Here is a 12,824-nt window from a genome sequence, read left to right as displayed (position 1 = left end):
ATTTCCCAATATTGTAATAACTTGACCAATGTTGTAATAACATGCCACCAAACATTTTGTGAATGCATTGTTTTTGTAAGTTGGTCATTATTTAATAGACAACGCAATAATCATGTATAATAACATTGTACTTTTTATCATTATTAAATGTGGATATTACACATTGCTGCACTGCCATTGGTCTATGGTCGATGAAAATAGAGCCAAAGAGCTAAATAGTCTTTTTCATCTAGTCCTGTATTTCCATATGATACTACATGTCTTAATATATGTCCTTAGTTAAGCAGAGTGTAGGCAAAACAAAACAAAACATACAACACACACAAAAATACCTGAAATGTGAAAATGCTACTATAAAAATCTTGTACTTACAGAGGTCATATTATGCTTTTAGGCTTTTTCCCTCTCCTTTTTTGAGTTATATATGTTTTTGTGCTTGTAATAGGTTTGCAAAGTGAAAAACCCCAAAGTCCACCCCAAAGTGCGGGTCATAATGCTCACCAAACGGCTAGTCCGACACGCCCTCAGCTGAACTGAGGGCAGGTCGGACAAATAGTCGTAAAAGTGATCATATCACCCCAATTCTGCGGTCTCTTCATTGGTTGCCCGTTAATTTCAGAACTGAGTTTAAAATCCTGTTATTTGTCTACAAAGCTTTATGCAACCAAGCACCTAGCTACCTAACTGAACTGCTACAACCGTATACTCCATCGAGAAGTCTCAGATCAGGCGAACAAAATCTGTTACAAGTCCCTCACTGCAGACTTAAACGCAGAGGGGATCGAGCTTTTTCTGTGGTTGGGCCTCGGCTGTGGAACAATTTGCCCTTAGACGTTAGGATAGCCCCTTCTGTGATCTCTTTTAAGTCACTTTTAAAAACGCACTTGTTTTCTTTGGCCTATAATTAAGGTTGTTTATGTATGAGTATCTTTGTATATACATATACCTATATGTATATGTGTGTGTGTGTATGTTTATATGTCCTTTCTGTTGTTTATTTTTGATAACTCTATGATTGCTTGTGCTTCTTCCGTTCTAAGCTGTTCTTATCTTTGCTGTACTGTTCTATGATGTGCTGCTATGCATGGTGTTAGTGTCTTTTAATTTTGTTGTTCTGTAAAGCACTTTGGTCAGTCATTGGCTGCTATAAAATGTGCTATATAAATAAAAATGAACTTGAACTTGAACTTGAACAGGTCAGCTGAACTGAAGCCGTGTTTACCGACTTCTCGCTGACCTGCCCTTCTCTGACTGGCTAGTAGTCCTTAACTAGGAACTGTGCATGTGAATTTTGAACGGGAAGTGCCCGGAAATACGAAAAATTCATCAAAGAAAACCCCTGCTAATGCTGAAAGTGAGGGAGAGCTAAGTGCCTCATCTAAGATACCGAAAGCAGGTGTTAGGTCTGGCTCTATGGAACCAGGGATTGTTCGAGCCCTCGACAGAATAACCGATAACCTTAACAACCTTATCAACACCAAAATTTCTACTTTCCTGGAAGCCATTAAAAGACAGACCTCGCAGCTACAGGCAGTCGCGGCCCGAATGGGCAAATCCGAGAAACGAATTGCTGATATGGAGGCCGCAGCGATATCATCGGAGGGGAAGTTGGTACATCTCAAGAAGCAAGTACATGACAAGCAGAACACAGATGGTCTGGACAACTGAGGTCGCAGGTGCAACATACGTATAGTTGTCTTACCCGGAAATGGAAAAAAGATCAGCTCCAGGTCTCCCTAGAAATTCTAAGAGACTGCCTTGCAAGCTATCAGAGTGCTGTAAAAATCGCTAAAACTAACTTTATATGCAACATTGTCTCCAACAATAATGATAGGCCCCAAGTTCTCTTCGAAACTCTAAACTCCTTACTCCCTCCTAGCGATGCAGCTGAAATTGTGCCCACACTTACATTATGCAAAGATTTAAAAAAAAAAATTTATTGGAAAGATTTCTGTGCTTAGATCTTTACCAACCTCCTCTGCCATAGACCCTTCAGTTCCTCCTATATACTCAGCTGTCTTTAAGCAGTTTGAGCCTATATCACTCTCCTCACTATCTAATATAGTTCAGAGTCTGCGGCCTACAAATTATCCCTCAGATATCCTTTCCTCTTGTCTTCTAAAGGACATTTTTAATACTGTTGGGTCCAGCATTCTTTTTTTAATAGATGCATGTCTGAGCACAGGGTGTGTCCTAGCTGCTTTTAAACATGCTGTAGTGCAGCCTATTATCAAAAAATCTGATCTGGATCATGATGTTCTCTCTGACTTCAGGCCTATTTCCAAACTACCTTTTCTCTCAAAAGTGTTAGAGAATAGTCCTGAACTAATTACAAACATTCCTTGACAACCATGGCATCCAGGAGAAGTTCCAGTCTGGCTTTAAACCACGTCATAGTACAGAAATGGCTCTTTTAAGGGTTTTTAATGAACTCCTTTTAACGGTGGACTCAGGCAGCTCTGCTGTTCTGGTGCTTCTAGACCTGACTGCCGCCTATGACACTGTGGATCACACAATCCTTTTATCTCGCCTTGAACACTGTGTAGGTATCAAAGGTATTGCCTTAAAATAGTTTCAGTCATACCTGACTGATAGGTGCTTCTCTGTTCATTTTAGCTGAACACTCTTCGTCAGCTGCTCCTCTCACCTGCAGGGTCCCTCAAGGCTCTATTTTGGGCCCTATCCTCTTCTCACTGTATATGTTGCCACTGGGTTCCATTTCCCAGAAACATAACGTCTCCTATCACTGTTTTGCTGATGATGTCCAAATCTGCTTTCCTATGAAATCCATAACCAAAGAGTCTGTGCAACCATTGTTAGACTGCTTAAAGGAGGTTAACTCCTGGATGGAGTTAAACTTCCTCACTCTGATTGAAAATAAAACAGAGATCATCACGTGTGGACGTTTAGACGTACTGGGTGACCTTCTTGGCACTTTGGGCCCCTTAGCCTCCCAAAATCGATCCTCTATTAAAAATCTTGATGTTATTTTTGACACCTCATTCACATTCAATAAGCAAATCAGTGCAGTCGTCAAAACCAGCTTATTCCAGTTAAGACTTCTAGCTAAAATAAAGGCCTATCTTCCTCCCAAAGACCTTGAAAAAGTCATCCATGCTTTTATTACTGCTCAGCTGGATTATTGTAATTCATTATACATGGGTCTAAATCAGAAATCTTTAAATCGTCTCCAGTTAGTCCAAAACGCAGTTGCTCGCCTTTTAACAAAAACAAAAAAGCATGAACACATAACGCCCTCCACTGGCTACCTGTCCGTTATAGGATAGATTTTAAGATTTTATTGCTTGTTTTTAAGGCCTTAAATGGTCTGGCGCCACCTTATCTAGCTGATCTCTTATGCCACCATTGTCCAGTAAGAACACTGAGGTCAAAAAATCAGCTGCTCCTGGATGTCCCAAAATCAAAGCTTAAAAATAAGGGCGACAGAGCCTTTGCAGTGGGTGCCGCCATCCTATGGAACAACCTCCCCATGCATATAAAATAAATAAAATTGACATTGACAGAGTGCCTGCTGTTCACTCGCGGAGCGCTGTCTCCCTGTCTGTTCACCTGAGAGAACCTGCCGAAGCCTCTCCGCTGCTTGTTTGGGAGGGTTATTTTCAGGCTGATCAACATCCCACCTTTCCTGTGACCCATGGTTTGACTGTAGGCCTATGTGTATTCAGAGCCAGTAAGCAACGGACTTTCAAAATAATAATTTAAAAAACTGCGTTAAAGTGCAATAAAAAAATTGTCGGCGTTAATTAATGCGAGATAATAACGCGTTAACGTGCCCAGCCACAGTTACAATCAAGGGGATCTTCCAAGATACTGTTATTTCCATACTGAATATTTATTACCCCCCTGCTCACCTGTCAGATTTTATAACTAAAGTATTCTTAGATTTCTCAGAGATTCGCTCAGATATTTCCATAGTGGGTGGAGATTTTAATTGTGTACTGAATTCCCTCATTGACAGACTCCCCCACACAGCTTCACCTCTTTCTTCACAAGCTAAGTCACACAATTCTATATGTGAAGATTTAGGATTTGTTGCTGTATGAAGGACAATTCATCCCTCGGATAAAGAGAACACTTTAGGTGTCATACTTGGATTGATTACTTTTTTCTACCTGGGCTTTCCTTGCATTCAGTCTTATCTTGTGTAATAGGCAGTATTGTCATTTCAGACCATGCCAATGTAGTGCTGGATCTCTCTCTGAAGGGTATAGGAAACGGAGTAAAATACTGCAGACAGAACACAAGTATTTTAAAGGACCATACCTTCGTTTCCTATTTTAATACCGAGTTTAGATATTTTCTTTCTATTAACGCTCAGTCAACAGATGACCCTACCCTCCTATGGGAAACTATGAAGGCGTATACTAAGGTTGTTTTTATTCATTTATTATTCATTCTCAGCCAGCAAGCGGCGGCAGAAATTGAGGAAGCAAAATTTGTTAATGATTGAGCTTAAAACAAAAGAAAGACTCTATGTCGATTCTCCAACCCCTGCTTTATTGCGAGAAATATTTGCAGTCAGATCAACCTTAGATAACCTCCTTAAGAATTTTATTTCTTTTCTCAGCTTAGTCTGCCTACTATATCAACAGAGCAGCAAACCAATCTTAACTCCCCCATTTCCAGAAAGGAAGTATTGACTGCTATAAAAACCTTACAAAATGGAAAAGCCCCTGGACCTGATCAATTTTGTAGTGAATATTATAAAGAATTTTGTCATTTGTTAGCAGACCCATTAGTTGTTTAACCACTCTTTTTTGCATAATAGATTACCATGGACTCTAACAGAAGCAAATATCTCTCTCATTCTGAAAAAGGGGACGTGCGCAGAGTCTTGTTCCTCATATAGACCGATAGCTCTTCTTAATGTTGACCGGAAGATACTTTCAAAAATTCTAGCTACTAGACCTCCTGCCTAGAATTATTAAAGAAGATCAAACAGGTTTTATAAAAGGTCATAACTCCTGTACCAATGTCAGGCGCCTTCTCAGTGTAATCCAGGCTTTCCAGCAAAGAAATATTGAGGGTTTAGTGCTCTCTCTAGATGCCGAGAAAGCCTTTGATCGGGTGGAATGGGCTTATTTATTTTATACTTTAAATAAATTTGGTTTGGGGATAATTATATTAGGTGGGTCGAAATTCTGTATGACAGTCCTCAGACAATCAGGCTATTTTGACTATTTTGAGTTTTCTCATTGTATAGAGGAATGAGGCAAGGCTGCGGTGAGGCAGGATTTGGAGCGATGGAATTCTTTGCCCGCCTCATGCCTAGGATGTATTTCCTTGATTAATATTTTACCGTGATTGTTGTGTCCTGTTCAAAATTTTGGTCTGCGCTTGTTCCATATGAAGGAACTTAGCCAGCCATTCAGATCTTTCATCACCCTACTTGAAAATAGGATTAGAGAAATATTCTTTTGTTATTTGCAGGTAAGGCATTATATCTTAATTGAGAACCATTAAAGCTCTCCTGTTGAGAATTTAACAGACAGAGAGATATCTGTGAGTCTATTTTATAAAGCTATGTGTTTCACAGAGGCTTAAGGGCACATGGGAGGGTGAGCTAAACATCACAATTGATGATGAACAGTGGAGGGATTTCTGGAGACATGATAAATCAATTTCAGTCTGCAATCGTGGCAAAGCAATACAGTTAAAGATTATACACAGAGTGCACATATCCACCAACCATAGGCCACCACGCCGACATTCTGTTAACCGAAAACTCACAAGCTTCACAACATAGCATCATATCTTTGTTAAGGTTTGTGTGGGACAGTTTTGAAGTTGATATGGCCAATCTGCTTGTAGGAGTAGTCCACACAACTTGACATTTCTTGTAGCCAGTAGGTGGTGTTATGACTTTGAGTGAATATTGGCATATGGATGTGTTCAAGGCGAGACTGTTAAATGTCAAATTTGTTACAGATGTGAGCATGTACACTGAAGTTACAACTACATCCTGTTTCATGGCTAATCAACAATTTTTAACAAAAACTCACCGTTTGTACAATTTTTAATCATCGGGTTTAAGACTGCAAAGCATAAATTTGAAGTCTATAGGATTAATTCTCTAGGAGTTCATTAAAGTACAGAGCCTGTAGATTGAGGCTGGTTCTACTGTCCAGGGTTGTATATATGGACTACCCAAAATACACAAAGAAGGAGCCCCACTCAGGCCAATCATCAGCAGCATTAACTCGGTCACCTACAACATTGCCAAACACATATCCACCATCTTAGCCCCCTTGGTTGGCAACACACCCCACCACATCTAAAAATACATTGACTTTGTAAACAAAGTACGAGGACTGAAACTGGACCCAGATGAAACCATGGTGTCCTATGATGTGACCTCTTTGTTTGCCTGCACCTCCACCATGGAGGCAATGGAATCCGTAAGGAAACGGCTACTACAAGACCACACTCTGGACAGCAGAACCAGCCTGAGCCCTGACCAGATCTGTAAATTACTCAACCTCTGTCTTAACACCGCCTATTTCCAATACAACGTAGGATTCTACAGATGAAAGCATGGCTGTGCCATGGGCTCACCGGTCTCAACTATCGTGGTGAACATCTACATGGAAGAAGTGGAGGGAAAAGCCCTTAACTCCTTCAGAGGAACAGCACCGAGCAACTGGTACAGATATGTCGATGAAACTTGTAAAATGTAAACCCAAGAAGTGCAGAAGCCAGAGAGAAGGAACAGAAACACCTGAAGGGGGCACTTACAGCCTGTGGATACCCTAAATGGACCTTTGTGAAAACAGCCACAAGATCCAAGAAGAACAAAACTACAGGGGAGGAAAAGAAGGTCAAACGCAACAACATTGTGATTCCATACGTGTCTGGAGTATCAGAAAAACTCAGGAGGATTTTCAACAAACACAACATCCCTGTGTTTTTTTAAACCCAAGAACATGCTAAGACAGATGCTGGTCCACCCCAAAGACCGCACACCCAAACACAAGAAAAGCAATCTAGTGTATGCGGTCCAATGCAGTGAGGAATGTACAGACCTGTATATTGGGGAGACTAAACAACCACTACACAAACGCATGGCTCAGCGCAGAAGGGCCAACTCCTCAGGTCAAGACTCTGCAGTCTACTTACATCTGAAGGACAGAGGACACTCGTTTGAGGACCACCAGCTGCACATTTAGGCAGAGAAGATGGATGGTTTGAAAGAGGCGTCAAGGAAGCCATCTACACCAGGGTTGAGAAGCCGTCGCTGAACAGAGGAGGGGGTCTACGCCATCACTTCGCTTCCCAGGAAACTCAACAAGCATTTCCTCTTGGCCTCAGGTGAAGATGCCAACAATGGTCGTTTAGACTTGGCCATGGGTGGCTCTAACGACCATGACGACTGTCGTTAACCACAGCCAGGAGCACTATCGAACCAGCCGTATCGATGATCCTAGCTAACAATCCCAGAGGTTAAATAGCTGAGTTTCCCTACCAGTCAGTCAGAACTGAAGAAATCTCTTGGATGAGGGACGAAACGTCTTCCAGTATCTTCAAACAAGTCCAGTTGCCCTTGACTTTAACCTTCGTTGGATAACTATGACCTGGATGACTGAGAACCTTCCCAGACTTCCAATAGGGTTCTTGCTCCAGCCCTAACAAAACACAAGGAGCGGGGGAGTGGGGGGGGGGAGTGGGGCGGCTGTGGCTCAGGAGGTAGAGCGGGTTGGCCGTTAATCGGAAGGTCGGCGGTTCAATCCCTGGCTCCCCCTGGTTGCGTGTCGAAGTGTCCTTGGGCAAGATACTGAACCCCGAATTGCCCCTGGCGGCTATTCCGCCAGTGTATGAGTGAGTGTGAATGTTAGTTTCTGTTGGAGCACTTAGGCTCAGTGTATGAATGTGTGTGACTGGTGAATGCAGATGTAGTGTAAAAGCGCTTTGAGTGGTCGAAAAGACTAGAAAGGCGCTATACAAGTACGGAACATTTACAATACTCCAATTTCTAGGGGTATTTAGTGTGTATAATTTCATCTTTTTGGAAATGTCATTATAGCATCGCCTCATGACTTAATTACAAAAACAATGCATTCCCAAAACATTAATACATTATTGGTGGTAAGCTAATACAACATTGGCCAACTTATTGCAATATTGGGAAATTATTACATTCTTACATCAGGTTCTGCAAAAATAAGGTTAACCCAATAGTGTAATAACCTTAATTAATGTAACAACATTAATTGGTACAGAGATTATTACATTATTGGGAAGGTATTACATTGTCAGGTTTTAGGTTCAGATAAAAGGGCACAAGAAGGCTCCCAATAAAATTACTCTGACATATTGTTTAATGGTGTGCTACCTGCTGCATGCGTAGCGACTCCAGCTCTCTCTCCAGTCTTGTACGGAGTCGATGCTCGAGTTGTTCTCTCTTCTCACAGGCTGCCTGGAGCTGAGCCAGGGCCTGCTGCATCCTCTCCACCTTCTCCACGTAAACCTGCTTCTTCTTCAGCTGCGTACACACACACACACACACACACGGTAATATTTACATCCAGAAACTCTGCTGTGCTAATTCACATTCACACAGGACCCTGTTTGTGAAGTTATTTGATGGTTCAAGGTGGCAAATTTGCTACACACCAAGAAGTTATGAGGATCCAGGACAGAGAAACCTCAGAAGCTTCCTTCAGCAGTGGATCAGCAGGAACTGCTGTCACACAACCAGAACGATTACTGCCTACTTTGATCGGTTTTCTTTGTTGACCAAATCTGTTTCAGCAAATACTCAAAGAAGTTCAAGGAGCACCAAGACGACAGACATCATCAGACTGCTGTGGTTAATCCTTTAGAGGTCAGTGGACAGGAGATATAAACTGACTTCAAAAACTGCAGAATTTAGTCATATTTTTGTTTCCATTTGTCTCCCTTCAGCGGAAACATCTAATGTTCGTCACACATTCACAAACATGTTCCTGGCGAGAAAAACACCTTGATAAACATGTTGCGGTATTTTTAAGATCACTCAAGGTAACCAGTTGTTTTAGATCAGCCCAAACAAAGTGTTACCTGGATCAATATGTGACTGGAAGACAGTCATCTGTGATTGCTCAATCAGCTCGCAGGTAACATAAAGAGCAGGGAGTCGATGGTACTTATTGCTCAGGTGAGTTCCAATCAAGCTTGACGCGATTTTGTAAAAAGTCTATTTTCTTTCATTTCTTTTTTCGTGTGTGGCTTTATAATGTAGTGTTCAGTTATACAATCATGATCGCCGCAGTAGATTTAAGATGTGACTTGAAACTCGCCAGGAATATGTTAGTGAATGTGTGACAAATCTGGGGATGGAGGCAGTCCGCAGCTGCTGCACACAACACGCGCACGAGTATGGCAACCCTGTTTACATGCACCTATCTGTTCTGCTTTTGCTCTTTCCTTCCACAACCATTTTCATTTTCTCCTATTTCAATTTACTAGGTCTAAGCAAGATTCATGGGGTTTATTACAGGTCACTACTGAGTTCTAATCATCTCACTACAGAAATATTGGCGTCAGGGGGTTAAGGCGATGACCATGAACCACAATTACTCTTCCCACATTTCCCGTCATCTCCCTAAGGTCACAAACCTCCAACAAAGGCATGAAAATGCACAAAAAAAGAAAACCTGCATACTTTCTGTTGAATCAGAATTCCAACCTTGTTTCCTGCAACATTTCAAATATTTCATGTTTTGTCATTTCCAAAGCAGCATCTTTGGATACTGCAATGCTTTCTGCTCCTGTCTAAGCCAGTAGATCCTATCTAAGCTTCAGTCAGAAAGCAGCAGCAAGAGGTTTTTAACACTGATGTCAAAATCATTCCCACTTGGGATTCTTGGGGACATGAATGTGATCCCTCCCTCTTTCTCTCTCTGACACTATTTGATGTACTTTCTCTAAATGTAGATTTTCTATCAAGCAGTAAACCCAAATTACTTCCAGTAAGAAAGTTAGCTGACGCTCTTACCTCCTCTTCCAGCTTGACCACTTTGGCCTGGGCGTTGTTGAGCGCCTGGTCTCTGATCTCAATGTGTCTTCTCTGGTCTTCTGTGGTAGAGCGCAACGCGTTCAACTCCATCTCCAGCTTCTCCTTTTCACGCAGCGTCTCTTTGTCTGAAGACACATACCCACATGAAAGCATGTACAAACACAATCTTTTCAGTCTAGTTGTTAAACAGGTTTTTGTTGTGCCCACCATAGATCTGAATCTATGCATGGACTCAAATGTCACATCGAAATTGATTTGAAAAAATGTCCAGATGCTTAGAATGTGCCTGAAGAATGGCGGGGATGGCTCTGAGTGTGTGTGTGTGTGGTACTCACTCTGTGCAAGCAGTTGGGAGATGGTTTTGCGGTTGTCCTCTGAGCCATCACACTCTTTAGCAGCAAGCTGCTTATTGGCCGTCTCCATGCGCTCTTTAAAACAACAACACTCATGCTCAGAGTTGGCACACACACACACACACACACAAATAAAGATTTTATACACACATTAGATATTAAAGGGGTCTACGGAACTGAGTTTGAAAATAAAACTGTGGAGGTGACATAAAAAATGTTTCTGATCATTTTAAACATATCCATGTGCTCAGTAAAGTCACAGCAAATATCTTGGGGCATTTAAGCAGAAAAACTAAAAAACTGTAGTTTTAAATGTGACATGACAGGACAAAGGAAATGCTCCAGAGGAAACAGAATTCAACTTTTAGCTTCCGAAATCATTTAGACTCTCTGATGGAGCTCAGCATGGATGAACCTGGACTGTGTATGAGAGGTTTATGGGTGTCAAAGAACACAGAACATGAATTAATATTGCATCCTAACCGATCCTGCCGGCATGTCGGGAGATTTTAATATTAAGTTATCTTGCTGTGCCACGTGCGTAAATGTGCACAGCGTCTCTCTTACCATCGGAGTAATGCGCCCTAAAATAACAAACAACAGTGAAATACTGCGCCATTGACTTTCGACCCGGTATGTTTTGGTCAACGGCACAATTGCTTTCAGCAATGACCCACCCCAAATCTCATGAACATTAAAACAACTTTGTCTCAACCATGGGCCCACCCGAGCCCAATCACTGCAGAATTCTGTGATTTTCACTAGTCCAGACATGTGTGCAAGTTTTCAGGAATCCTAAGCCACTCAAAACACCTTCTACAGGCAGAAAAACAATAATCTTACTGGGAACTTACAGGCTTTCAGTGCCAGGAGCTAGCAGGCCTAAATATTTTATAATCTATAATACCACTAGTATGTAGCTACACCTACTCAAGTGCTGTCAACAGAGCACAAGATCAATTCTTTTTCATCCAAAACAACAACTCCAGTGATGATACATGTTGACCTTTGACCCAGAAAACTGAGTATGTATGAGTATGAGGGAGAAAAAGGAAGGGAAGCAGGAAAGAGAAAAACTGCTCTGTGGTGATGTGTTGCGAAAGGCTCCCAGTGGACTTGAGTCTGGGCTCTGAACCATGAACCATTTCTTCTCTCCTTTGCATGCGTGTATATGTGTGTGTTGGTGACAATTGAAGAGGAAAATGCTCCAGAATTATTTTTTCAACTCGTCACAGAACAGTTTATTTGATTGCCCTGATTCATTCGGTGCTACATATTCACACTCGCCTACATTTAAAACTGATTGTTTTTACCTGCCCCGCGACCCTGTACGCAGGATAAGCAGTTGACGATAGATGGATGTTTTTACCTGTGTGTTGCTATCACAGGGGTTTGTTTGCTGTGTATTTGCAGCGACTAGAAGTCATTCTGTCAATCAGTCTCACAAAATGTAGCAGAAGCAGCACATTTGCTACTGCAGGACACAACTATAAAGACACTTATACGGAAAGGAAAGAATGTTAAGGGGGTTGTGAGTGTTTGCATGTTTCATAAGGAAATGAGTGAGAGTGAAATACAACTTTATTGTTTGATTAACGCCAACCTTCATATGCGCATGCACAAAATTAAACTTGCGCTTTCCAGCAGCGACCTATGTGAGACTAGTCCAGACCAAGTATGAGTGACGGCACACAGAAATGTAAAACCACATAATATTCAACTATCTATCTCTCCGTCAAGGTTGAGTTACAACTTTGCACTAATGCATGATGGAGAGCAATGGGTAAATACTGACTATTGGTTACATTTGAATTGAACTGAATTCATTCATTTATAATGAATTAATTGACTGTACTAATTACTAGGCAGCAGAGCCAAAGCTCAGTGTTAAGTTTTATTATTTTCTACAATTTCTTATTTAAGTTAATGTTAATATTCACTTATCTTAAAATTCTATGGAAAATATTATATTCAATAATAATAATAACAACAACAACATTCAATAATTTTCATACCTCATATTGTTCTGTACAGCAGATTTTTGCTTGGGGTGGCATGTCAATTTAAGTGGCGCTACTACATTTTAAGCCGCTGCTCCTAAAATTAGCAGTAGTGAGCACCAGTGCTACAGGTGGAAAACGTTAGTCTTGAGCCCTGACTTTGGCCGTTGGCTAGGGAAGAGCATCCACAGATGCATTATTTTTCAAATCTATTAATCTAACAATTATTTTTCGATTAGTCGGTTAATCTAACAACTAATTTAATTATGATTATTCTAAAGATAATTTTCATTACTCAAATAATATTATATAACAATTATTTTATCCAAAATAAATATCTAAAACTTGTCTCTTTAATAATTTAAGATTTTATTAAACCATCCTGAAAAAGTGACACCTGAAACGCATCAGAATAATGATAAGAGTAGCATTTCTTAAAATGAGTCTAATTTCCAT

The 12,824-nt window shown here is 40.9% G+C and overlaps 1 protein-coding gene across 5 annotated transcripts in view; it reads right to left on the bottom strand.

Moving 5' to 3' along the window:
* amot (angiomotin) overlaps nucleotides 1–12,824 on the bottom strand; it is a 78,420-nt gene that overhangs the window by 23,569 nt on the left and 42,027 nt on the right. For all 5 annotated transcript variants that reach the window (XM_038708216.1, XM_038708213.1, XM_038708217.1 and 2 more), the window contains 3 exons: nucleotides 10,351–10,443; nucleotides 9,995–10,140; nucleotides 8,351–8,500 (listed from right to left, as the gene is read on the bottom strand). In XM_038708216.1, coding sequence (XP_038564144.1) covers nucleotides 8,351–8,500; nucleotides 9,995–10,140; nucleotides 10,351–10,443 — 389 coding nt within the window. The remainder of the gene's footprint in view (nucleotides 1–8,350; nucleotides 8,501–9,994; nucleotides 10,141–10,350; nucleotides 10,444–12,824) is intronic.

Source organism: Micropterus salmoides, unplaced genomic scaffold, assembly GCF_014851395.1.
Source record: "Micropterus salmoides isolate LMB-PRFRI ecotype aquatic unplaced genomic scaffold, ASM1485139v1 Ms_hic_scaffold_9, whole genome shotgun sequence".
Taxonomy (NCBI): domain Eukaryota; kingdom Metazoa; phylum Chordata; class Actinopteri; order Centrarchiformes; family Centrarchidae; genus Micropterus; species Micropterus salmoides.
This window is presented reverse-complemented; position numbering and strand designations above follow the sequence as displayed.